Raw genomic sequence first — 25,943 nt, 5'->3', positions numbered from 1 at the left:
CCTGTATTTTAACATCTGGCCTGTGTAAAAATTTGACAGAAGGTTAAGACCCTTGAAAATGGTCTTTTATGACCCAAGGACACAAGAAAAATGAAAAATAGGAGGCTTTCTCCAAAGAGGCTATAGCAAAGTTAGAAAATCAAGGAAAATGGGAGAAGATGCCGGCAGAGAAGCGGGCCTCTGTTCCGAACCTCCAAAGTCAGGCAGCCCCTCAGCAGTAGCCCTGGCACCGGCACCTGCACGGCCCCAGGAGGCCCCCGCCCCCCAAGCTGTGGACACAGAGTTCACAGCAGTGACTTTCAACCCCTTGCTATCTGTGGAACCCTCCTTCTGGCAGTCGGCGCTGAGGTTGCCCCTCACCACAAAGTCGGAAGCCACAGCTTAAAGTGTTCTGCAGCTGCTGATGGCCTCACCCTCAGAGGGAAATAACAGGACAGACTATTTAAAAAAAAAAGCAAACTAAATACTAGGGACGAATCTCCGGAAACTTAGAGATCTACTTAAAATGGCCCAAACCCCACACAAATGCCGCCCTCGTTACCTTCAAGGCGTACTCTCTGCCACTTCCCAGGTCTTGAGCCTCATACACAAACGCAAACCCTCCTGAAAATTAGAAAGACGTACAGGTCAGTTCAGTGCTCTGACTTCCCTTGACATTAAGCTTCAAAAATACGTTCACTAGGTGAAATACAAACCGGGCTTGTGGCCAGCAATTTGCTGCCTCATTTATATGATGCTGTCTTTTAAATATCCCGCTTTGGGGACAGGAAGGAAATCAACACAGGAACAGAGATCAGTGGGGGAAAGAATGGAGAAAATCAACAACACCAAAGCTTCTGAAAGCCAACATTCTCTGAAAACAAGAAAATGAAACTGATAAATTCTAGATAAACTGGTCACCGAGAGAGTGAGAGCAAGAAAGGAAAAATTAACACAGGAGCAACTACCTCCAGAACAGAAGGCCAGCACTGCCTTAATGCCCCAAAACGACTTTAAAGCACATCCAATATCACATGAACACAAAAAGTCCTTTTTTTAAATGTTTATTTATTTGGGGGGTGGGGGGTAAACGAGCAGGAAGGGGCAGAGAAGGGGACAGAGAATCCAAAGTGGGCTCTGTGCTGACAGCGCAGAGCCCGACATGGGGCTCGAACTCACAAACCAGGAGATCGTGACCTGAGCTAAAGTCAGAGGCTTAACCAACTGAGCCACCCAGATGTCCCAACAAATTTTTAATTCTGGGTAAAGTAAAATTTCAGCATATCAAACCCAACGATATATGAAGATAACACACTGCGACTAAGTAAGAGTTGATTAAACATTTGAAAATCCCTGTAGTTCTCTTGTTTTTAGGTTTCATTTGCTTAGCTTCTTCTAGCTCCCCACAGTGGAAAATTACATCATGACACTAAGAGCTGTGAGCAGACACCCTACGATGCAGCAACTGCACTACAAGGTATTTATCCAAGGGATACAGGGATGCTGTTCCGAAAGGACACATGCACCCCAAGGTTTATAGCAGCACTACCGACAATAGCCAAAGTATAGAAAGAGCCCAAGTGTCCATCGATGGATGAACGGATAAAGAAGATGTGGTATATATATATACAATGGAGTATTACTAGGCAATCAAAAAGAATGAAATCTTGCCATTTCCAACTACGTGGATGGAACGGGAGGGTATCGTGCTAAGTGAAACTAGTCAAAGAAGGACACAAATAGTGACGTCACTCATACGAGGACTTTAAGAGACAAAACAGATGAACATAAGGGAAGGGAAGCAAAAATCACATAAAAACACGGAGGGGAACAAAACAGAAGAGACTCATAAATATGGAGAACAAACTGAGACTTGCTAGAGGGGTTGTGGGTGGGGGGATGGGCTAAATGGGGGATGGGCATTAAGGAGGGCACTTGCTGGGATGAGCACTGGGTGTTATATGTAGGAGATGAATCACTGGAATCTACTCCTGAAATCAATGTCGCACTACACGCTAACTAACTTGGATGTAAATTTAAAAATTTTTTTTAAAATTTTTAAATAATAAAATAAAATAAGCAAAAGACACACAGACACATTCCGCCCATGCAGGTGCATGGTCATCCTCCAGGAAGGTGCACCTGAAGGCACAATAAGGTATCAGTACACACCTGCTCGAATGATCAAATCAGAACACAGCACAAAACATTGGCAAGGCCACGGAGACACTGGGTGACTCTTTGTGGCCACAGACTCCACACGTTGAGCCCTAGCTCCCAGTGTCACTGGATCAGCAGACAGGGCGTTCAGGGAGGCAATTAAAGAAATGAGGTCATCATAGTGGGGCCCTGACCCAGCAGGACTGGGGTCTCTCTCCACCCACGTGCACAGACAAGGTGCCGTCTGCCGGCCAAGGGGACAGGCTGCCCGGGAAACCAACGCTGCCAGTGCCATGATCTGGGACAGGAGCCTCCGGAACTGAAAACATAAATTCTTGTCGTTTATGCCTTGAAACTGTGCTACTGTGCCATGGCGGCCTGAGCAGACTACCACACTCGTCTGCTGCTGGTCAGAAGTGTAAGAGGACACAGCCGCTCTGGAAACAGGCTGGCAGGTCTAGACAACAAGGTCTGCAGCTACCGCACAAGTCAGTCATCTGCACTCTTAGCTGCTCACTCCAGAAAAATAAGAACCTGAACACGAGTGTTTACAGCATCTTTATTTCTTTTTATTTTAATTTTTTTTCAACGTTTATTTATTTTTGGGACAGAGAGAGACAGAGCATGAACGGGGGAGGGGCAGAGAGAGAGGGAGACACAGAATCGGAAACAGGCTCCAGGCTCTGAGCCATCAGTCCAGAGCCTGACGCAGGGCTCGAACTCACGGACCGCGAGATCGTGACCTGGCTGAAGTCGGACGCTTAACCGACTGCGCCACCCAGGCGCCCCTACAGCATCTTTATTTCTAACAGCCAAAACACTTCTGGAAACAACCCAGACGTCCTTCAGTGGGGGAACGGTTAAAGAGACAGAGCCACCCACAACACGAATACGCTTCACCAATAAAAATGAGATCATGGACACAACCACCCGGGTGGATCTCCAGACACTAATAGCGAAAAGGGCCAATTCCAAAAGGATACACACACAATGTCAAAACTGTAGAGACAGAGACCTGATTAGTGGTTCCCAGCGTTAAGAACATAGGTTTTAAGGGGATGGAAACTTCTGTGTTTTTGACTCTACTGATGTCAAGACGCTGGTCGAGACACTGACTAGTTTTTCAAATTGTTACCACTGAGGGAAATGGGCAAAATATGCTGGTGCCATTTCCTAAAACTACAAATAAATAAACCCACACTTTTCTCAAAATTGAAAGTTTTCATAAAAATATTACTGCTGAATAAAACATCTCGAGAAATGAAAGGGCAGGCATTGCTAAGACGCTGCTGTCTGCATTCATTCTGAGTATGTTCTGGAATTGGGAGACAGGCACAGGTACCTCAACTGTCGGGGCCAGACCCTTGTCCCTCGAAGGCAGGCTGGCCAGGGATGGCAGCGAACCCATCCATGGCTTCCCTCCTCCTCCCCACATGCGTGCACGCGTGTCTGTTATATAAAATGCACGACTTGCATCTGGAATAAAAAGCTCCCACAACTCCTGCCTGATGGGAAATGGACAAGACTTAGGCATTTCACACACACACACACACACACACACACACACACACACACACGCACGTACACACAGATATGTGACTGGTTAACAAGCAGGAGAAAAGTGTTCACACTATCATCAGATAAATGTAAATCCCGTGCCAAGTAGACACCAGTGCACACACCTGTGGACACACACCAGTGCGCACAGAGCTGAGGACGGGCACGCACACCCGAGGACACGCACCAGCGCGCACACACCCGAGGACGGGCACGCACACCCGAGGACACGCACCAGCGCGCTGAGGACGGGCACCAGCGCGCGCACCTGATGACGGGCACGCACATCCGAGGATAAGCACCAGCGTGCACACACCCGAGGACGGGCACCAGCGCGCACACAGCCGAGGACGGGCACGCACACCCGAGGACACGCACCAGCACGCGCACAGCCGAGGACGGGCATGCACACCCAAGGACACGCACCAGCGCGAGCACACCCAAGGACGGGCACGCACATCTGAGGACATGCACCAGCCCGCGCACACCCGAGGACGGGCACCAGCGCGCACATCGAGAACAGACAGAAAGAACTGAAATGACGTTAAAGAACACTGGCGAGGGTGTGGAGACGGGAACCCGGGGCCTGCCGGCCAGAGTGCAAATCGGTGCAGCCCTGCTGGAAAGCGTTAGCCGTGTGCACGTAAAGTTTATCCTACATCCAACCCATACCCAAAGATCCCCCTCCTGGGCACTTTACCTGAGAAAACACACTGCAGGCGAGTCAACAAACCTCAGAACCACACAGCTGGCCCAGAGGGGGCACTCAAGGTGTGACGCCATGTGCATGACACTCTGGCAGAGAGGGGACTTGGAGCCAGTGGCTGGCTGGAGGCGGGGAAGGGGGCTGGGGGCCATGAGAGGCTTCCTGGGGTCACTCAGCTGTTCTCTACCTCTTCAGGTGGTTGGCTACACGGGTGTAAGCCTTCACCAAAGCAGTTCCATTCTGTAGATTTTTCTGTATGCCAATAATTTAAGTCGTTAGTTAAAAGAAACATAGGCATAGGACATCGATGCGTCATTCCAGAAGAGGAACCCGAGTAAGCTAATAAGCACCGAAAAACGCACCAACTCGTAAATCAGAGAAAGGCGAATCCACACAAGCCCACACGGTGTTTGCCCATCACCATGAGGGTGGTGTGGGGACACTGGGGTCTGGCAGGCCTCCATGTAAGGTGGCGAACTGGCGGGGAAGACCGTGAGCACCAGGAAAAGATACGACGGCACGAGGAACAATCCAGGAGATTCACCACGTTTTGTCAGCACTGTTTCTAAGAAACACTTTCACAAAAGGAACAGAATCCTGTTACCCACGTCACATCCTCACATCGGCACCACACATCTTCGGGGTACGTGACTATGCAGAAATGACCGTGCAGACGGCGGGAGTCCACAGAGAGGAAGAGGCCGAGCCATGGAGAGACAGACAGCAGCCTTTCCCAAGGCAACCTCCCCTTCCCCGGTGACCTCCGGGGAGGGTGACCTCCTCCCACAACAGCCCCTCCCACCGTGACCCCTCCACCATGACTTCCCCCCAAGGTAACCCCCCCACGGGGACCGCCCCCATGATGTCCCACTCCAGCCACCTGCACCCCAACAGAAAGAAACTGGAGAAGTTACACACGCCTGCTGCTGCAGTCGCCCGAGGCACGGAGCAAACGGCCTTGGCACTCGGCTCCCACCCTGGCTCCACAGCACCGCCCACTTCCATCTGCCTCAGACAGGTGCACTGCCCTTGCTTCCTTGACCTTGACGTCCTCCATGCCTCTCTCCCTTCAGGATGCACCCCACAGGCTGACCTGGGCCAACATGCAGGTGACCAGACACACTCGAGCAGATGCCGAGGAGGCCAGCCTCCCAGGGGCTCCCAGGCCCAAGTCTACCACTCACTGGCCAGAGGCTCTGGGAAGCTACTCCGGCCTTAGCTCAGCCACTGTCAGGCTCGCAGTCCATGTGAAGCACCAGGCACGGTGTCCACCAAATAGAGCCCCGTAAACAGTGTTACGCTGGTTATTATCATTTCACACTAGGTGTTCGTCACCATGGCTAAGGGGCTGATGACAAAGTCGCCAAGTCGCAGGTGAAGAGGGTGCGGTAAGGGCAGCTGGGAGAGGGCGACTGATCAGACGCAAAATCGGACGACACCACCCTGAATACTAGCATCAGTGCCCAAGCTCTCACGGCAAAGACCTGGCCCCTCTGTGCTCTCAGGTGTCTGGAGAGAGGGCCACTCAGCACCCCTCCCCGGGTGAGAGTAGCCGTGGCGGGCGATGGAGAAGATGACCTGGAAGAAGGCCACCAAGCCGCAGGGCTCGGGGATCAGGCACGCTTCCTATGTGAAAAGAGCGACGAGCAATAAATGAATGTGCTGTGACCACTGATCGTCTTTTAAGGTCAAGGAAAATGTCTTCTGCCGTGGACGCCTGTAGAGCGTGTCCTGACCCAACAAGCGCTCCTCTCCCTCCATCACACCAACCTCAGTGGTTCCTGACACCCCCAACCAAGAGTCCTGTCACACAGCCCCATGACCGTCCCTGTGCCCTGCCGGTCCCCACACCGGCTGCAGACAAGGAGGCAGAGGAGTGGAGGGCTCACGGTGAGCGCGCACTGTGCCGTCACGGCTTCTCAAGCCAGCACCGACCCCAGAGAACACAAGGGACCCACGTTAGGTTTCTCAAAGACCACTGATACCACGCGTGGCACACAGCGTTCCAGCAAACAGATGCTGACTGAAATTTCACGTAACATCCAACCAAACACATGTGACTAGTTACGCATAAATGGCGGGGCGGCTCTGTGGCCTGGTTTCATCTTCAGAAGAGAAGCCCACACACCACCTCGTGTACCTCACTAGCAGTGCAGCCAGAGCGAAGCAGTCACGGGAGAGGTGGGCTCACCTTGCATGACAAAACCCTTGTCTTGGCTGTAGCCATCACCTCTGTTACCTCTCTTTTTTAAATTCAATTTTTAATTTTTAGAGACAGAAAGAGAGAAAGCAAAAAGAGGGTATGTGAGCAGGGGAGAGAGAGGGAGAGAGAGGGCGGGAGAGAGGGGGAAGAGGGGGGCAGGGGGGAGGGGGAGAGAGAGAGAGGGAGGGGGAGAGAGGGAGGGAGGGAGAGAGGGAGGGAGGGGGGAGAGGGAGGGAGGGGGGAGAGGGAGGGAGGGAGGGGGGAAAGGGAGAGAGGGAGGGAGGGAGGGAGAGAGGGAGGGAGGGAGGGAGAGAGGGGAGGGAGACAATCTCAAGCAGGCTCCTCGCTCAGCACAGAGCCCAACACAGGGCTCGATCCCATGGCCCCTACAGTCAAAATCAAGAGTTGGACGCTCAACCGACTGAGACACCCAGGTGCCCCGTTACCTCTTCTAACCGCAGGAAGCAAGCAAGAATGTGCAAAATCCAAAGCAGGAGAACATAAAGACTGTATTCTAGAATCTGGTTGGACTCAGCATCTCTGACGCGGGTGTCATTCCCACTAACTTGTTTTGTTGTTTTTTAAATGAAAACTTAAAACCAACTTTCGAAAGGTTAGGAAGCTATCTGGCTCCAAGTTCTGTCCACAACCCATTTCATATCACAGACGCAAAAAACAATGCTTTCTTCCTAAACCACTGACAGCAAAATGTGATGTACCGTAAATTCACCTGGGGCAACACCTGACACGAACTGATATAGGGCTATTTAAAGACTTAATCCCCCACAGTGAGGATACTTATCTAAGTACAAACATCTGATTTGATTATTATTATTAAATACATTCCCAACTCCTGTAGAAATATACAGGATATACAGGATGTCTATTATCTTCTGAACCCTAAATAATTCTAAAGTTGTCAACATGTGTACCCAAGGGACTGAGTTTGGAACTCCCCACGTTTACACAGGACAGCAAGAATTCCCATGTTCCAAGGCTGATGTTTTACATGAAAGACTTGACACGAGTTTCTCAACATTTCAGTTCCGAAAGAGGCTTCACAACTTTAAAAGCTACACGCCAGCTGTTACATGTATAAAGAGGAAATCTACAGCTCATAATTGTACTGGTTATGTTTATCTTCCGACTTGTCTAGATAGCAAAGGGAGTGCGTTCTTTTGCACAACCACACTGGCTGGTCCCATTTCCTTATTCTGCGTCCCAGTGTTAAACAACTTAAATGGTGACAGCTTCCTGCTCCACAAGACCCACCTCCCGGCTCTGATTACCCCTCCCCCACCCCCACCCCCAGGGCACATTCTCTCCCCTCTCACCTCAGTTTGGCCCTCTAGACCCCTCACCACTGCCTGTCCTGTCCCAACAATCCTCCAGGGCTGTGCGGTCCTGTCATTAGAGGGTGTGTCTAATTTTAAGTTCCAGGAGGCAAAACCCACCTACTGTCCACTATGCATTTCTTAAAAAACAAGACAACTGTCTGGTATTTTCAGAATAAATGAATTGATGTGAGGGAACTCTCATTCTAACAGATACCACCCCTCAGAATGTTAATAGAGGTTCTGGCCTCACCTCTGAAGACCTTGGGTTGCTGTTTTTTTTGTTTGCTTTTTTTTTTTTTTTTACCAAATCACACCCAAAATCTGTTGCTTTTTTTACCCACGCGGAAAAACAGCGTGTGCTGATGCTGCAGCCAGAACATCCCCTCAGGTCTTTAGGAATAAGGTGAACGGTCAGCTGGTGTGGTTTCCTACCTCAAACTGAGCATAAACGGAAGCAGGGGTGGCCACGTGACAAGCTGAACCTGAGGTCCGGAGAGCTACCGGACAGGTCGGCTCTCTCGCCCTGTACCACTCCCTCGCCCCGTGTTAATTCAGGGAAATGGCGTTCTGTTTCAGTACCAGCCCCAAAGACAACTGTGTTTAGCCATTAAGCATCCCAGCTAGCAAAATGTGACATACCCCTGTGGGCGCCCCCGACAAAATGTAAGGAAAATCCAGAAGAGAGAATGGGATCACATCGACGTTGGCAATAGTCTCTGTGTGAGGAAGAGAAAGGACATCAGGAAGCTGGAAACAGCAGGCAGAAACAAAGATGACTAAAGAATGGCCCGGAAATCTCTCCGTGCCTGACGAGTCCAGCCTGCAAGGTTCCATACAGCTCACAACTGATGGCATGCCCTAGTTTACACGGACTCACAAACAGAGATCAGGGCAAAGTAAAGCTCAGGTGGCAAGAGGAGGGAGCTAGGCTGTGGGTCACAGCACCGTCTACGCCAACATCCAAGGCAGTCAGGACTGCAGCCATCCTCACCAAGCTGCACGAGCACCCACGCCCAGGACCCTGAGAATCGAGGGGAGCTGGCCCGATGTCCGGAGATCCAGTGCTGTTCCACCGCCCCCCGCCCAATGGCCCAAGATGTGAGGGGAAGGGCCATGACTCCCATAGGTTCCCTTCCTTCTGCCTCCACTGTGGCCCCTCACCTGCTCACCACCCCCTCCCCGCTGCCACGGCCTTAACTCCGGCCGCAGGCCAGCCCCACACCTGCTCTGACTGCCACGCCTCCCACAAGGAAGTGCCCGGCCCTACGCCCGGCCTCACTCACCTTCGGCAGTCGCTCCGGGTCGGCCTCACCCTCTCCCCCCGCGGCGACCCTCCCCCATCCCCCGCCGCGCCGGGCCGACCCGCACCGGAATCAGCCTGACCCTGCCCCCTCCGGGCCGGCCCCGCGCCCGTGCGCCCCCACGCTGGCCCCCCCCCCCGGCGCCGGGCGCCCGCGCCCCCCGGCCCGGGCCTCACCCTCGGCCAGGACCCGCCGCACCCGCAGCCGCAGCTCGCCCAGCTCCACCGTCTGCCCCACGAAGTCGGTCTGGTCGCGGCCGGCAGCACCGCCCAGAGAGCCCGGGCCCGCCAGGAAGTCCAGCGCAGACTGCAGCAGCGACATGGCTACGGCCCCGCGGCGGGCGCCGGAGCGGGGAGCTCGGGGTGCAGCTGCGTCCGGGTCCGCTCAGCAACCGCCGGCCCCGAACCGCACCATCTTCCGCCCCGACGCCGTGACGTAGGCCCGCGGGGGGCGCGTCGCGGCCCGGAAAGACGCCAGCGCCTCACTTCCGCCGCGCCGGGCCTTGGCGCGCGCGCGGAGCGCTGGTGGCAGAGCGCGCCTGCGCGGCGCCGCGGGTCTCGTGAGGAGCCGGCGACCGTCCGGCTCGGGCGCCTCGCCGACCGGAGCGCAGACGCCCGTGACAGTGGCCGCGGCGACCGAGCGCAGGTAGTCCGGCTGCGGGCCCGGGCCCTGACGGTTCCCCACTCCCACGCGGTCGTTTCTGCGGAGGCTGCTTCTCAGGGCGCCCTGGCTTGAGTGAGCGCGGCCGCCCCCTGGGTGGCCAGTCCCGTGGGGGTGCGCGGCGCGGGCGAGGGGCTTGCGGGCCGCGGGCGGGTCTCGGGGAACGCTCGAGCGACGTTTCGTTCTGCCTCTTGGAGGTGGAAATCTCCCGCGGCGTGTCGTGAGTACGATTGCGAGCCCCGGGCACGCTCCCGGCTTGCCGTGGCGGGGAGTCCACAGTAAGGGTCTTTTTTTAAAAAAATGAGGTGGTTGCTACCAGAAGACTGAAAAACTTAAGTTAAACACACACACAGACACACACACACGCGCGCGCAACAGTTTGCCAGCTTCTGTAGGAAAATCCGGTCTGGCAGCCTTGGACCCAGACCCCGAGTGTCACCACTCACCCAGAGCTGCCCCCTGAGGTAAGACACCAGCGTTTGCCTGGCCCGCTTGGCTCTTTGTGTCACCTGGCTGGTTCGTGGAGGCGTTGAAGGTTGCAGCCCCCTCTGTGTTCATCGTCAGCCTGGAAGCCGCGTCTTCGTTCTCTGCGATTTCAAGTTACTAAAATTGTGTTTCCAGACGAACGGGGCTCAGGGGCTTAGTTCACACCGTGCCGGCCTGTACGTAGTGGCTTATTTTTTTTTTTTTTTTAATGTTTATTTATTTTTGAGACAGAGACGGAGCATGAGCAGGGAAGGGGCAGAGAGAGAGAGAGAGACACAGAATGGGAAGCAGGCTCCAGGCTCTGGGCTCGAACTCACGAACTGTGAGATCACGACCTGAGCCGAAGTTGGCCACTTAACCGACTGAGCCACCCAGGCGCCCCTGTGGTGGCTTATTTTAACGCTCCTGCGGGACCTCGGACAAGAAGGCACCACATCGTCACTCCCCGCCCTGCGGCCTGTTTCTGGGCACGGGAAACATGCCCGACGGTATCGTTACTTGGCCAAGGCCGACGGGTGTTGCCGCTAAGATTCCACCCACGTCGTGGCTTTTCCACCCAGGGCGTTTGTCTGGTGGCGGATTGCGAGGGTCGGGCTCAGGAAAGCAGCCTCGCGAGGGACAGGTGCTGGGACGTCCTCGGCTCGTCGCTGGCAGTTGGCGGTCTTAAGAGCTGAAGGGAGCAGAGCCGTAGGCAGGCAGAAAGGTGTTAGAACATTCAGAGCACAAACCAGCCTGTGGGCAAGGAGCCGCCAGGGACGCGGGGAGAAAACCGCAGGCAGGAGCGTTGTGTCATGGGAGTCACGGAAAGACGTCTCCAGGGGCAAAAAGCCATTTAAAAGTCAAATAGAAAAACACAAGATTTCCACCGGGTTTAGCAACGATGAGGTGATCTTGGTCATGGTGTCAGGAATGACTTCGGTGGACTGTTGGGGTGGAAGCTGCAGGTCACGATAGGTGCAGGAGAAAAGAAACGAGAGAGGTGAAGAGGGGTGGAGAGTGGAGGCGACTCCAGAAGTGGGGGTGGGGGGCCTTCAGATGGGAGACCCTCGAGCTGCTGGAAGCTGGCGGGAGGGAGCCAGCGGAGGAAGTTTGCTGGTGCAGAGGAAGGGGAATAATGAAGAAAGCCTCCAGAAGGTAGGAGGGGAAGGACGTCCAGAACGTAGGGCCGTAAGAAGACACTTTGCATCGTGGACGCAGGTGACGACGTAGGTGATAAACGCTACGTGTTTGTCGCAAGTGAAGGGGTTCTCTGATGGCTTCTGTTCTCATGAACGAGGAAGACTAAACGCCTACGGAAAAGGAGAAGGGAGGTGAGAGAGCTGAGGTTTGAGCAGTGTGGAAAAGATCCAACAGAGCTGCTGGGGTAACCCTAGGACACAAGTCACTGGAAAGCTGAGAGTTCGAGGGTTCCTTTGAATTTGGAGGCCATGAGTTGATCCTCGCGTGACCTAGGATCAGGTGGAGATTTCTAGATGATGGAATTGCCCTGGAGACCACCATTTGCTCAGACTGGTTATTTCGGGAATTCTTGCGGAGCACCTTGATACACTGACACTGCACAGGCACTGTAGTAACAACAGTTAACCTGTCTCCACGCCACGCTTCCTTCCTGGGCTCTTAGGCACCTGTCGCTCCACATCTCCCCTCATACCCGTGTCTAAAACTGAATTTATGTCTTCATCTGCAAGCCTATTTCTCTGTAGATTTCACAACAAAGAATACTGTCCGAAATCAAGAGGATCATTTCATGGGGCTCCTGGGTGTCTCAGTCAGTTGAGCGTCCGACTTTGGCTCAGGTCAGGGTCTTACGGTTTGTGGGTTTGAGTCCCGCGTCGGGCTCTGTGCTGACAGCTCAGAGCCTGGAGCCTGCTTCCGATTCTGTGTCTCCCTTTCTCTCGGCCCCCTCCCCCACTCACTCTCTGCCTCTCTCTCAAAAATAAACATTAAAAAAAGAACTCTTTTGGGGCTCCTGGGTGGCTCAGTTGGTTGAGCATCCGACTTCAGCTCAGGTCATGATCTCACGGTTTGTGAGTTCGGGCCCCTCCTCAAGCTTGCTCCTGTCAGCTTGTCAGCACAGAGCCCGCTTCGGATCCTCTGTCCCCCTCTCTCTGCCCCTTCCCTGCTTGCGCTGTCCCAGACTAAATAAATATTAAGAAAAAAAAAAAAAACTCTTTAAAAAAAGAGGATCGTGTCATAATGATGAACTGGTACATTCATCAAAAAGACATAATAACCCTAAACAGTTTTGCATCTAATAATAAAACTTTAAAATACATGAAGCAAAACCAGGTTGTTTTTTTTTTTTTTTAACAAAACCCAACTGTAAATTTAAGTTGTAGATTGTATTTGGCGATTTCAATACCCTATCTTAATAAATGATAGAACAAGTACCAGAAAATCACCAAGAATATAGTTGAATGATACCATCAGCCAACTTGACCTAATGGACATTTGTAGAACACTTTACACAATACCAGCAAAATATACATTTTCAAGTGTATATGTGAAGAACATTTACCAAGATGGATAATATTCCGGGCTACAAAACAAGTATGTTCTGGGGCACCTGGGTGGCTCAGTCGGTTGAGCATCTGACTTCAGCTCAGGTCGTGATCTCACAGTTTGTGAGTTCAAGCCTCACATCGGGCTCGCTGCTGTCAGCCTGTCAGCTCAGAGCCCACTTCAGATCCTCTGTCCCTGCCCCCCACTTGTACTCTCCTCCAAAATACTTTAAAAAAGAAATTATGTTCTATGACCACAATGAAATTAAGTTAGACATCAGTAATAGATATCTGGAAAACCTGAATATTTAGAAGCTAATAACTCATTTCTAAATTACCCATGGGTCAAAGGAGAAATCAGAAGGAAAATTAGAATTTTGAAGTGAATGAAAATAAACGTGCAGCATTATAAAATTTGTGGAATGTGGCCAAAACACGACTAGAAGATAGTTCTCAAACCAATAATTTCAGCATTCATCTTAAAAAACAGGAATAATAAGCAAATGAAATCCAAAGCAAGTACAAAAAGGGAAATAATAAATGTCAGAGTGGAAACCAATGAAATAGAAAACAAAAACAGAGAAAATCACTGAAAGCAAAAGCTGATTATTTGAGAAGATCAACACAATAGAGAAATCCCTGGTCATATGGAACCAGAAAAAAAACAAATGATTAATAACATGAATAAGAGAAACGATAGAGGAGCTCCTGGGTGGCTGAGCTCCTGGGTGGCTCAGTTGCTTAAGCATCTGACTTCAGCTCAGGTCATGATCTCACGGTTTATGACTTCGAGCCCCTGCTTCGGGGAGTAACAGAAAGAGGGAGAGGGAATCCCAAGCGGGCTCTGCACTGTCAGTGCGGACGCCGATGCGGGGCTCAAACACAAACATGACCCGAGCCAAACCAAGAGTCAGACGCTTAACTGACTGAGCTACCCAGGTGCCCCTTAAAACACTTTGTAGCACTGGGTCATGATCTCACCGTTTGTGAGACTGAGCCCCACATCAGACTCTGAGCTGACAGAGTGGAATCTGCTTGGGATTCTCTCTCTCCCTTTCTGCCCTTCCCTGCTTGTGTGTATACTCTCTTGAGCAGGTGTTCTATCTCAAACTTAATAAAACATTTTTTAGCAAGTTGAATCCCAACACTATGAAAAGAATATTGCATCGTGACTAAGTGAGGTTTTTCCCAGGAATGCGAAGTTAGCTTAGCATTTGGAGATTGATCAATATAATTTACACTATTAACAGTTAAAAAGACTACATGGATCATCTTAATAGACACAGAAAAAAAACATGATAAAACCCAACATCCATTCTGGTTTAAAAAAAAAAAAAACCTGCTAGCATACTAGGAATGAAATGAAACTTCCTCAACGTAATAAAAGCAGTTATGAAAAACCTACAGCTGGTGTATAGAATGATGGAAGACTGGACCTGAAGAAGCCAAAGTTGTCAGGTCTCACCACTTCTGTTCATTATCGTGCTAGATATTCTAGCCAGCGTATTGGAGCAAGAAAAAGCTTCCAGACTGAAAATAATGAGTAAGTTTATTTAGGAAGATGACACGATCATTCACATTCGCTTGCCAACCTTGGTACTATTGACAGATGATTCCTTGTTGGGGTGAAGATGTGCCATTGTCTAGTGCATTGTTGGACATTTAGCAGCACCCTATCTCTATCCCCTAGATACCATTAATACACGTCACTTGTCACAACCAGAGATGCTTCCAGACATTGCCAAATGTTCCTTGAGGGGCAATGTCACCCTCAGGAGGGTGGAATCTACAGAAAGCTACTAGAACTAGCGAGTTCAGCAAGGTTGCAGGGTGCAAGATTAATATGCAAAAGATAAGTCACGTTATTTCTAGATAACTGGCAACAAATATGGGAAGTTGAAGTTAGGGGGAAATGCCATTTACAACAGCATCAAAAAATACTAAATGCTGGGGTTCCTGGCTGGCTCAGTCAGAAGAGAGTGCGACTCTTCATCTCAGGGTCATGGGTTTGAGCCCAATTTTGAGTATAGAGATCACTTAAGTAAATAATATTAAAAGTATATTAAACTTTAGAAAATGTATTAAATGCTTGGGATAAATCTGAAAAAAGATACATAAGACTTGTGCACTTGAAAACTAAAAAACTTGACTGAGAAACACCTTAATAAATGGAGAGAGTATACCATATTAATAAACTGGGAGATTCAGTATTGTTCAGACTGATTCTTCTCAGACTGATTATAGATTCAGTGTAATTGCTGTCGGAATCCCATCAGACTTCTTGTAAAGATTGGCACACTGCTTCTAAAATTCATTTGGAACTGCAGAGGAGGGAGAATAGTCAAGTTTGAACCTTTGTTCAAATCTTGTGACTTTTTTTTTTAATGTTTTTATTTTTGAGAGACAGAGAGAGACAGAGCATGAGCAGGGGCGGGGCAGAGAGAGAGAGGGAGACACAGAATCCGAAGCAGGCTCCAGGCTCTCAGCTGGCAGCACAGAGCCCGATGCGGGGCTTGAACCCATGAACCACGAGATCATGACCTGAGCCAAAGTCAGATGCTTTAACCGACTGAGCCACCCAAGCGCCCCTCAAATCATGTGACTTTCATTGCCTAACTTCAATACTTTTTATAAAGCCACAGTTATCAAAGTAGTGTGGTGTTAAGATACGTAAGTAGGTCAGGGGCGCCTGGGTGGCTCAGTCGGTTGAGCGTCCAACTTCGGCTCAGGTCACGATCTTGCGGTCCGCAAGTTCGAGCCCCGCGTCGGGCTCTGGGCTGATGGCTCGGAGCCTGGAGCTTGCTTCCGATTCTGTGTCTCCCTCTCTCTCTGCCCCTCCCCCGTTCATGCTGTGTCTCTCTCTGTCTCAAAAATAAATAAACAGTAAAAAAAAAAAAAAAAGATACGCAAGTAGGTCAATGCAACAGAATAGTCAGAAATTGGCCCACAAGTGTATATAAGGTCGATTGATTTTTTAAGATGTTTATTTATTTTGAAGGGAGAGGGGCAGAGAGCAAATCTCGAGGCTTCCTGCTCCACGCAGGGCTCCACACGGGGCTCGATCTCATGACTACGAGATGACAACCTGAGCCAATATCAAGTTGGATGCTCAACTGACAAAGCCCCCCAGGTGCCCCAAGGTCAACTGATTTTTGATAAAGGAATAAAAGTAATTGAAGGAAAGGGAGTCTTTTCAAAAAATGATGCTGAAAAAATTGGATATTGTATGTTAAAAATTGTTAATCCGTTATCTTGCATTATGCAAAAATTAACTCAAAGCGTCATAAATCTAAATGTAAAACCTGAAACCATAAAATTTCTAAAAAGATGAATGAGAATTTTTATACGATACTAAAGCACAGTTGAAACAGTTAACCTGGACTTAATCAAAATTAAAAAGTTCAAAATGTAGTGAAGACATTCTTAAGTAGGTGAACGCAGTCAGACTGAGAAGGCCCCACAGTGTGTGGTTCCAACTACAGGACACTCTGGAAAAGGGAAAACTATGGGGACAAAAAAGATGAGTGGTTGCCAGGGGCTTCTGGGGCAGGGAGGGGTGACTAGGGCAGGACAGGATTTCCAGGGCAGTGAAGCTTCTGAATGGTGCTATAATGGTGGATACAAGTCCTATGTGGTCAAAACCCGTAGAACTGAGACACGAAGTGAGCCCCATTGTGAGGTATGCACTTAGGCTGCTGGGGTGTCAGTATTGGCTCATCAGCTGCACCAGCTGCACCAGCTGCACCGCGCGAATGGGAGATGTTAATAACGGGAAACTGGAGGGGGGGTGATGAGGGCATATATGGGAACTCTACTCTCCGCTCAACTTCTCTACAAATCTAAAACTACTCAAAAACACAGCCCATGAGGAGCACCCAGCTGGCTCAGTCTGTGGAGCCTGTGACTCTCGATCTTAGGGTCGTGAGTTCAAGCCCCACATTGCATGTGGAGTGTACTTAAATATGTTTTTAAGTAACCTATAAATTTAATACATATATGTAAACATGTATAAATACATATATGTGTGGATAGTGTCATGAGAATGAAAAGACCACCCAGAACGGAGAAAGTATTTACAAATCACAGAATGGACTTGTATCCGGAATGCATAAACTTTACCTACATCTTGCATACGTGTGTGCATACGTGTGGATATACCCAGAACGTATACATACAGCAGACATATAAGGAAAGCACATAATCTGTGCATAATCTTCACGGTAATTTCTGCACTCCTGAACAGGCACACACGAGTCTGGGATTTAGTCCTAACGTACTTCAGGTGCTTCTCCTAGTTTGAGTTTGGTGCTCCAACCTTACCAAACTCTGCACTTGGCTGCACACCAAGCTGTCCCCAGTTCCTTTTTGTCTTTCAATAATTCTTACAGCATTGTTTGAGGATTAAAAGCTTCTACATACAAAGTACATGGGACAAGTCTTGGCACATAGTAATTGATAAATGTCACTTACTCTCATTGTTGTCATTTGTCATCAATATTTGCAGACTCAGCTCTAGCATGTCCCATTCTGTGAGCTTTCCCAGACTCCATGCTCCCATGGCACCCTAATGTGCTCGTCTCCTGCCCTGTTGGCTGATTGTCCTTTTTATCTCTGCCTGCAGCGCTTAGCACAGTGCATAATGCCCTACAGGGCTGTAAGCCTTCAGTTACCTCCTATCACATGAAATTTCAGCTTCTCCTCCTATTCCCATAGGATTTTAAAATTCTTTAGTCTTTTCTGTCTTAAAAAAAAATTCACGGGGGCGCCTGGGTGGCTCAGTCAGTTGATCTCGGGATCATGAGTTCAAGCCTCACGTTGGGCTCCACACTGGGAGTGAAGCCTACTTAAAAAAAAAAAAAAATCCCTCAACTCCATGCTCCTCTTCTTTGTCTTGTATTTTTTCTTTTATTATCAGGAGTCTTAAAAACTTGGGTGTGACAAAAGTAACATGTTTTGAGCACTTATGCTAGGCACTAGTTTTTTTTTTAACCTTGGTAAAATACACATGATAAAATGTACCATCTTAACCATTTGTAAGAGTACAGTTCAGTGAAATTAAGTACATCCACATGGTTGTGCAACTATCCCCACCATCCATGCATAGAATTCTTCATCTTGCAAAACGGAAACTGTTCCTATTAAACGGTAACTATCTTCCTCCTGCCCCACCCAGCCTCTGGCAATCACCATTCCACTTTGTCTCTATGAATCGGACTACTCTAGACCTTGTGTAAACAGGATCTCACATCCTTTTGTGAGTGACTTATTTCTCTTAGCATAATGTCAAGCCTCATCCATATTGTAACATGAGAATTTCTTTCATTTTTAAGGCTGAGTAATATGTATGTGCGGATATACCACATTGCGTTTAGATGCTCATTGTAGATAAGCACTTGGGTTGCTTCTGCCTTTTGACTGTTGCAAATACACTGCTATAAACGTTGGTGTACAAATGTATGTTCAAGTCTCTGCCTTTAATTCTTTTGAGCATATACTCAGAAGTGGAATCACTGAATCATATGGTAATTCTATGTTTAAGTTTTGGAGGAACCAGACTATTTTCCATAGCGGCTGCACCATTTTACATTCCCAACACAAGTATGCAGAGGTTCCAATGTCACCACATCCTCCCAGCCCTTCTTAATTTTCATTATTTATTTTTATTATAGCCATCCTAGAGGATGATTATCTCATGACTTTGATTTACTTTACTACAACCTACTAATGTTGAACATCTTTTCATGTTCTTATTGGCTAGTATATCCTCTTTGGAGAAATGTGTATTCACATCCTTTGCCCATTTTTTGAATTGGGTTGTCTTTTTACTGTTGAAATGTAAGGGTTCTTTATATATTTTAGATGCTAAACTTTTATCAAATATACGATTTGTAAATATTTTCTCCCATTCTGTGGATCATCTTTTCAATTTATTTTTTGGGTTTTTTTTTTAACGTTTATTTATTTTTGAGAGAGAGAGAGAGAGTGTGAGCAGGGAGGGGCAGAGAGAGAGGGAGACAAAGAATCCGAAGCAGGCTCCAGGCTCTGAGCTGTCAGCACAGAGCCCGATGCAGGGCTCGAACTCACAGACCGCGAGATCATGACCTGAGTGGAAGTTGGACGCTTAACCAACTGAGCCACCCAGGCGCCACTCGTCTTTTTGATTTCTTTAATAGTGTCCTTTGAGGCAGAAAAGTAAAAATTTTGATGAACTCCAATTTCTATTTTTCTTGTTGTTTGTACTTTTGGTGTCATATTTAAGAGTCCTTTGCCAAGTGCAAGGCCATGAAGATTTTCTCTCCAGGTTTTAGCTCTTATATTAAGGTCTTTGATTCATTTTTAATTAATTTGTGTGTGTGGTATGAGGTAGGATCCAAATTCATTCTTTCACATGTGGATATCCAGTTATCCCAGCACCGTTTGTTGAAAAGATTGTTCTTTCCCCATTGAGTGGTCTTGACAGCCTTATCAAACACCAGTTGACCATAAATGGAGTGGTTTATTTCTGAACTCTCAGCTCTGCCCATTAATCTGTGTTCTATGCCGGTTCTGCCCCGTGTTGATTACCAGAGCTTTGTACTAAGTTTTGAAATTGAGAATGGGAGCCCTCCAACTTTATTCTTCTTATTTTGGCTATTCCATAAATAGCCAAAGGTTCCTCAAATTTCCATGTGAATTTTAAGGTCAGCTTGTCAATTCCGTGTAGAAGGTAGTTGGAATTTTGGTAGGGACTGCAATTAATCTGTACATCAATTTGGGAAGTATTGCCATCTTAACAATATTAAGTCTTCCAGTCCATGAACAGAGGATATATTTCTATTTATTTAAGTTTTCTTTAATCTCTTTCAACAATATTCTGTGCTTCCTTTGTTCATTTCTTTACTATTTTTGATGTTATTATAAATGTAATTGTTTTCCTAAGTTTATTCTCAGACTGGTTGTATACATTTCTAGTGTGTAGAAATGCAGTTGGTATTTGTATATTGTTTGCTGTAACCTTGCTGAAGCCATTTATTTGATCTAATAGTTTTCTTGTAGGGATTCCTTAGGATTTTCTTTGTGCAAAATCATACCCTCTGCAAATAGAGATAGTTTTGCTTCTTCCTTCCCAATGTATATGCCTTCTATTTCATTTTCTTGCCTAAGAAATGGCTAGAACCTTGGCAGCATTCTGTTGAACCATGTTGTCTCGTCCCTGATTGCGGGCAGGCCGTGGTCAGTCTTCTGCTGTTGAGTGTGACGTTAACTGCGGGTTTTCTGGAGATGCCATCTAGTAGGTTGACAGAGTTTACTTCCATTCCTAATTTGTTGAATGTTTTTATCATGAAGAGGTGTTGGATTTTGTCAAATGCTTTTTCTGCATCTATTGAGATGATTGTGTAGTTTTTGTCTTTGGTTCCTTTGATGTGGTATATTACAGTCATTAATTTTATATTTTAAACCAACCTTGCATTCTTAGAATAAATCCCACTTGGTCATGGTATATAATCCTTTTAATACATTGCTGGATTCCATTTGTTCACATTTTGTTGAGAATTTTTGTGTCTGTATTCAATATTTACTGGTTTTTAAAAAAATATTTGAGAAAATTTAAACATACAAAAATATCTAAAAAACAATGTAATGGACATGTTTCCCAAAATTAGTGCCTAAAGAAACACACGTTACTTTTTCTCTTATTTTTTCAGCACAGATTTTTCTCCTTGCCAACCCCCCTTCCTCCGCCCTCTCCTCTTTCTTCCCCCTCCCTTTTGAAAAGTAAGGTGTTAAGAGTTCAGTGCTGGCCGTGACAGAATAAGCCACCTACAGGCTTTCTCTCCTGCTGATTACAGGTAAAAACCTGGACAAAATACTAAAAGAAAAACTATGGACTGCAGATAGATTGGTGAGGGTAGTTGAAACTTGGAGCAGTGACCCACACAAGTGTGAGTTTTCTACTTTTCAGTCTCTTTTCCCCATGGCTTTGGCCCTAGGCCGGCCACCCGCTGTTGGGCTGTGCTGTGAGAGTTGCTGCTGCTGCATAGACAGCAAACACTCAGAGAAACTGCCATCTTTTTGCCTGGAGGAACCGTGAAAAGGGCCCAGTGAGCAGAAGCATGTGAACGAAAGAGAACTAAAATATCAGAACAATTTTGAAAGAGAAGACCGAAGCTGGAAGACTCACTCTACCAGATTTGAAGATTTAATATGAAGCTGGGGGCTCCTGGGGGGCTCAGTCGGTTAAGCATCTGACTTCGGCCCAGGTCACGATCTCATGGTTTGTGAGTTCAAGGTCTGCTTGGGATCTTCTCCCTCCCTCTCTCTCTCTGCCCCTGCCCCACTCGTGCTTTCTCTCTGTCTCAAAATATATAATTAAACTTGAAAAATATTAACCCCAAATCTGTCGTACACTGAAATTAAAACCTAAAACACTAAAACTTCTAGAAGAAATAAGGAAATCTTTGTCATCTTGAGTTAAGCAAAGCATTGTTAGATATGACATCAAAAGAATGATCCATGAAAGAACAATTGATGAATTGGACTTTATCAAAATATAAAACTTCTGTTTTAAAAATTGGTAAGGGAATGGAAGACAAGCCACAGGCCGTGAACAAATATTTGCCAATTACATATCTAACAAAGAACTTTTAACCAGAATGTATAAAGAACTCTCAGGGTGCCTGGGTGGTTCAGTCGGTTAAGCGTCCGACTTCAGCTCAGGTCACGATCTCGCGGTCCGTGAGTTCGAGCCCCGCATCAGGCTCTGGGCTGATGGCTCAGAGCCTGGACCCTGCTTCCGATTCTGTGTCTCCCTCTCTCTCTGCCCCTCCCCCATTCATGCTCTGTCTGTCTCTGTCCCCAAAATAAATAAACGTTAAAAAAAAAAAATTAAAAAAAAAAAGAACTCTCAAAACTCAATACTAACACAAATAACTTCCCCCAAAAATGAACAAAAGATTCTAACAAAAATATACACAGATAAAAGGCACATGAAAATGCCCAATTAGTAGGAAAATGCCACACAAGGTATAATACACATTTTTAGTACAACTAAAATAAAAGGTTAATTTTTTAAAATTTTTTAATGTTTATTTTTGAGAGAGAGCATGGGAGCGCACGTGAGTGGGGGAGGGGTGGAGAGAGGGAAAGGGAAACACAGAATCCAAAGCAGTCTCCAGGCATAGAGCCCGACACGGGCTGGAGCTCGGGAATGACAAGATCATGACCTAGGCCGAACTCGGGCGCCCAACCAACTGAGCCACTCAAGAGCTTAATTTTTTTTTAATCCTACCAAACTAGGAGTGCTTGGGTGGCTTAGTTGAGTGTCCAACTCTTGATTTCGGCTCAGGTCATGATCCCAGGATCGTGGGATCGAGCTCTGCGTCAGGCTCTGCGCTGAGTGTAGCCTGCTTGGGATTTTGTCTCCTCTGCCTCTTTCCCCCATGCTCGCGTGTGCTGGCTCTCTCTTTCTCTCTCTAATTTAAAAAAAAAAAAAAAGTTAAAAAAATAATGAAATAAAAACTACCAAACTAAGCGCCAGGGAGAATGAGGACAAGTTGCAGTTTCATGTGCTGCCAGTAGGGGGTGCAAATGGTACAGCCTCTCGGTTTACCCAGCAGACACATTCTGAGGTGCTTACTCAAGAGAAATAAAAACATGTTTCGCAAATGGCTCTGTGCAAATATTTACAGTGCCTTTATGCATAGCCACCCCAAACTGGAAATAACCCACGTTTCTAGCTAGTGATTGGATGAACAGAGGGGTCTATCCATACAGTAGCATTAACTACACAGCAATAAAAAAAATGTCAGTGCTCCCCCAAAACGGGTGAATCCCAAGTGCATCATGCTAAGTGAAAGAAGCCAGACTCCCAAGATTCCGTGGATTGTGAGTCTGTTTCTGGGACAGTCTGGAAAGGGCAGATTATTGTCCCATTACTGGGTCACTACTGCTGACGGTAGCAGGAAGCACAGTGGTGGCCGGGGCTTGGGGTGGAAGAAAGGAAGGCTGGACCGCAGAGGGTCTGCTTGGGGACAGAGCTGCTTTGTGATTGAGGTCCTGGTTACACACCTGTGTGCAGTTGTCAACGGTTGGTAGAACTGCACCCCAGAAGGGGTGCCCTCTACTGTGTGTAAGCTGTAAGCAGCGAGTAAAGTGACAGATGCCTTCTTGATGCGGCTGCAGCCCCGTTCCCAGCCCAGCCCCCCGCAATCCCACCCCCCGCCCCCGCCCAGGTGATCACAGGGCTGTCCTGAGCTGGTGAGTGCTGTTATTGCGTATGTTTCCATCGTCTTACTGTGCGTGTGTGTGATCACAAGGGGAGCAGATGGTCTGTGTGTTTTAAACGTTTACATAAGTGGTATAATAGTATGTGTATCTTCTTGCGGCATCATTTATTCCTCTCAACATCGTGTTTCTGAGTTTTATACACGTAGCTTTGTTTCACTTCACTTCCTGTGTCGGTCGCTCGGGCCGCCCTCACAAAAGCCCACGGGCTGGAGCCTTACACGACGGACATTTCGTTCTCATGGTTCTGGAGGCTGGAAGTCTGAGGTCAAGGTGGCTGCCTGCAGACGGCCGCCTTCTCGCTGTGTCCTCACAGAAGACAGAGACACCTGTCCCCTCTCCCCCACATCTGTGAGGACACCCGTGCCATCTTGGGGCCCCACCCTCATGACCTCATCTAACCTCATCCCCCCCAAAGGCCCCCCTGCTGGCGCCACCCCATGGGGGGGGTAGGGCTTCCACATAGGGCTTTGGGGGACACAAACATTCAGTTCGTAGCACTTTTTAACAATTCGTTTAGTGTTCAATAATAGGCTGGGTGACACATTAAAATAAACTACACACCGGCACACTCGTGTGCATCCGTTTCCTAGAGGCTACACCTAGAAATGCAGCTGCCACCTTGTGGGTGTACATGTCGCGGTGTGGTCTCCACCCCTGCCCAAGCCTGTGTCCTCATGGCCTCGCCACTCTTGGTGGACTTCTGCGGACCTTATTGTTCCGCAGTGGTACCTCATTGTTCTCACTTGCCTTTCCCCGGTTGATAATGAAGCTGAATATCCTTTCTGTTTATTCACACTTTGTTTCTCCTGCCCAGAAATTGCCAGTGAGCCTTCTTTATCTGGTTCTGGGGGTGGGGTGTGTTTTTGTTCTGTCTTGTCATGGTGAGGGCTGGCACTTTGTCTCAGTGCAAGCCTCAGGGACTTGGTCCCATAGAACATCCTGCGTTTGGCCTACGGCCATACCACCCCGAACGTACCCAGTCTCGCCTGGTCTCGGAAGCTAAGCAGGGTTGGGTCTGGTTGGTACTTAGATGGGAGAACACCCCATGTTTAGGACGAAAGTGTCTAACGGCACGGTGTCTGGTGTTGGGGTCAGGGGTTTCAGGCGGTGACACAGCGGATGGAACACCCATCATGTGTGTGTGCCTTCTCGTTTCTCCCACTTCCAGGGGGGGACAGGCACAGAGCATGGCTCCCAGATGACAGTGCTCAGCAGTGAGGAGGTGCTCTTCCTGCCAGCTGGAAATACCGGGGTTCCTGGGAGAGGACAGCATGGCAGGGACCCTTCCTGCCCCTCGGGGTGGGTCCTTCCGGCCACGGGTCCGCCCTGTGTCTGCCACCACTGAAGCTGGCAGGGGTAGGCCCCCTAGGAGCACTCTGGCCTGCTCAGACCTGTGCTTCTTCCCAGGCCCCACCATGTCCGGGCCGCAGACCCCAGAGCCGGCCCGCCGCACGCAGGGAGACTCCCCAACAGGCACAGGGGGCGAGGACACCGCCGACGGGATCCAGCACTCACAACGCATGCTCAGCTTCAGTGATGCGCTCCTGTCCATCATCGCCACTGTGATGGTCCGTGTGCCGCGCCGCCCCACCCCCAAGCCTCCTCTCCCATCAGGGCCCCTGGCCACACCCTCTCCAGACAGCCTTCTGGTAGAGCTCAGCCCAGCATAGACCCTGCCCTGTCTCGGCAGTGTCCTGGGGTCCGTCAGCCATTTGGGCAGCTGGACGGGTGGGGGAAGCAGTCCAGCACTGGCCCGAGTCCCCGACACCACGTCATTCAAGGGGTGGTCCCTGCACAGCCCAAGCAATGTCCCATGGCTCTTTTTGTGTGTTTGCTTTCGTAGATCCTGCCTGTGACCCACACGGAGATCTCCCCAGAACAGGTACTTGGGAACGGTGGTCTGCGGCATCAAGGGTGAGCTTACAGAAGACTCGGTCCACGAGCCCACTTCTAGGCTCCACCCAAGATGTGCCTGGCTGGGAGGGGTGGGACCAGGTCTTCTTCCCTCAGCAGCCCTGGTTGGCCCTAACCTTGGCCTGCAGACAGAGGCAGTGCCCTTGAAGTGAGCTTAGGGGTCGGCTGAGGACGGAAGGTCCGGCAGCCCAACAAGCTTCTGGTTGACATGGAGACCTGTACCCTGTCACCCCCGGAGCATCCCTCCTACACGTTCAGGGGGCAAGGGGAGATGCTCCCAGCCGGGCCTCCCTGAAGCACAGGGACACGGGGTTTTTCTCATGAAGTAAGTGGGAAACAGGTTCTCTGAAGCAGTTTCCCCTTTATAGCCAACTTGGAACATCTCTGTCCTGTAAGCTAGGTGGTGGCGTATTCCCTCAGATTTGGGAAGATGCCTGAAAGTCCCTGGGCATCATGCGTGCGCCAGTGTGCCTCGCTCAGCCCCTCAGTGGACGGGGGTGTTGTTCAGTCTCAGGGGACGGAGGATGTGAGGTGCTGGGTCTGTCAGGCCCCGCAGCACAGCTGGGCGCTGGACTCCGGGGCTGGCCCGCTTAGCCGGGGTGCTGTTGGGAGTCAAAAGAGCCGCGTCATGTGTGGGAAGGCGACGGCACCCCTGGTAGGGTCTTGAGGAGAAGGAAATGGGAATGCGGGTCTAGCCTGGAACCACCAGCCAGCAGCTGGGGGGAGGGAGTGCCGGGGCACCCGCCTGACTGCACCAGCTCCAGAACCCCTCTGGAGGACACTCGTGCCAGGTCAGAGACCTCAGTGCTGCCACTGTCACAAGGGGTATGGCTGTGTGAGCAGGAGATGCCGGGAGGTGACACGGGGAGGTGT

General features: G+C 49.1%; 2 protein-coding genes across 7 annotated transcripts in view; one reads left to right on the top strand and one right to left on the bottom strand.

The window, feature by feature from the left end:
• The window catches only part of GAK (cyclin G associated kinase), a 53,789-nt gene extending 44,097 nt beyond the window's left edge, over positions 1 to 9,692 (bottom strand). The window contains exons 1-3 of one of the 2 annotated variants that reach the window (XM_027062301.2): positions 9,420 to 9,538; positions 8,582 to 8,658; positions 542 to 603 (exon numbers count right to left, since the gene is read on the bottom strand). Coding sequence is in view for 1 of the 2 variants with exons in the window: in XM_027062104.2 (XP_026917905.1) it covers positions 542 to 603; positions 9,420 to 9,564 (207 nt within the window). In the remaining variant the exon portion in view is untranslated. Of the gene's footprint in view, positions 1 to 541; positions 604 to 8,581; positions 8,659 to 9,419 lie in introns of both variants that reach the window. The other variant, XM_027062104.2, reaches the window with a different exon arrangement.
• Positions 9,693 to 9,722: 30 nt separating this feature from the next.
• The window catches only part of TMEM175 (transmembrane protein 175), a 28,786-nt gene continuing 12,565 nt past the window's right edge, over positions 9,723 to 25,943 (top strand). For 2 of the 5 annotated variants that reach the window (XR_008296471.1, XM_053217736.1), the window contains exons 1-3: positions 9,731 to 9,888; positions 24,564 to 24,724; positions 25,000 to 25,038. Coding sequence is in view for 4 of the 5 variants with exons in the window: in XM_053217736.1 (XP_053073711.1) it covers positions 24,572 to 24,724; positions 25,000 to 25,038 (192 nt within the window). In the remaining variant the exon portion in view is untranslated. The other 3 variants (XM_053217738.1, XM_027062909.2, XM_053217737.1) reach the window with 3 other exon arrangements.

This window comes from Acinonyx jubatus, chromosome B1 (assembly GCF_027475565.1).
Source record: "Acinonyx jubatus isolate Ajub_Pintada_27869175 chromosome B1, VMU_Ajub_asm_v1.0, whole genome shotgun sequence".
NCBI lineage: Eukaryota > Metazoa > Chordata > Mammalia > Carnivora > Felidae > Acinonyx > Acinonyx jubatus.
This window is presented reverse-complemented; position numbering and strand designations above follow the sequence as displayed.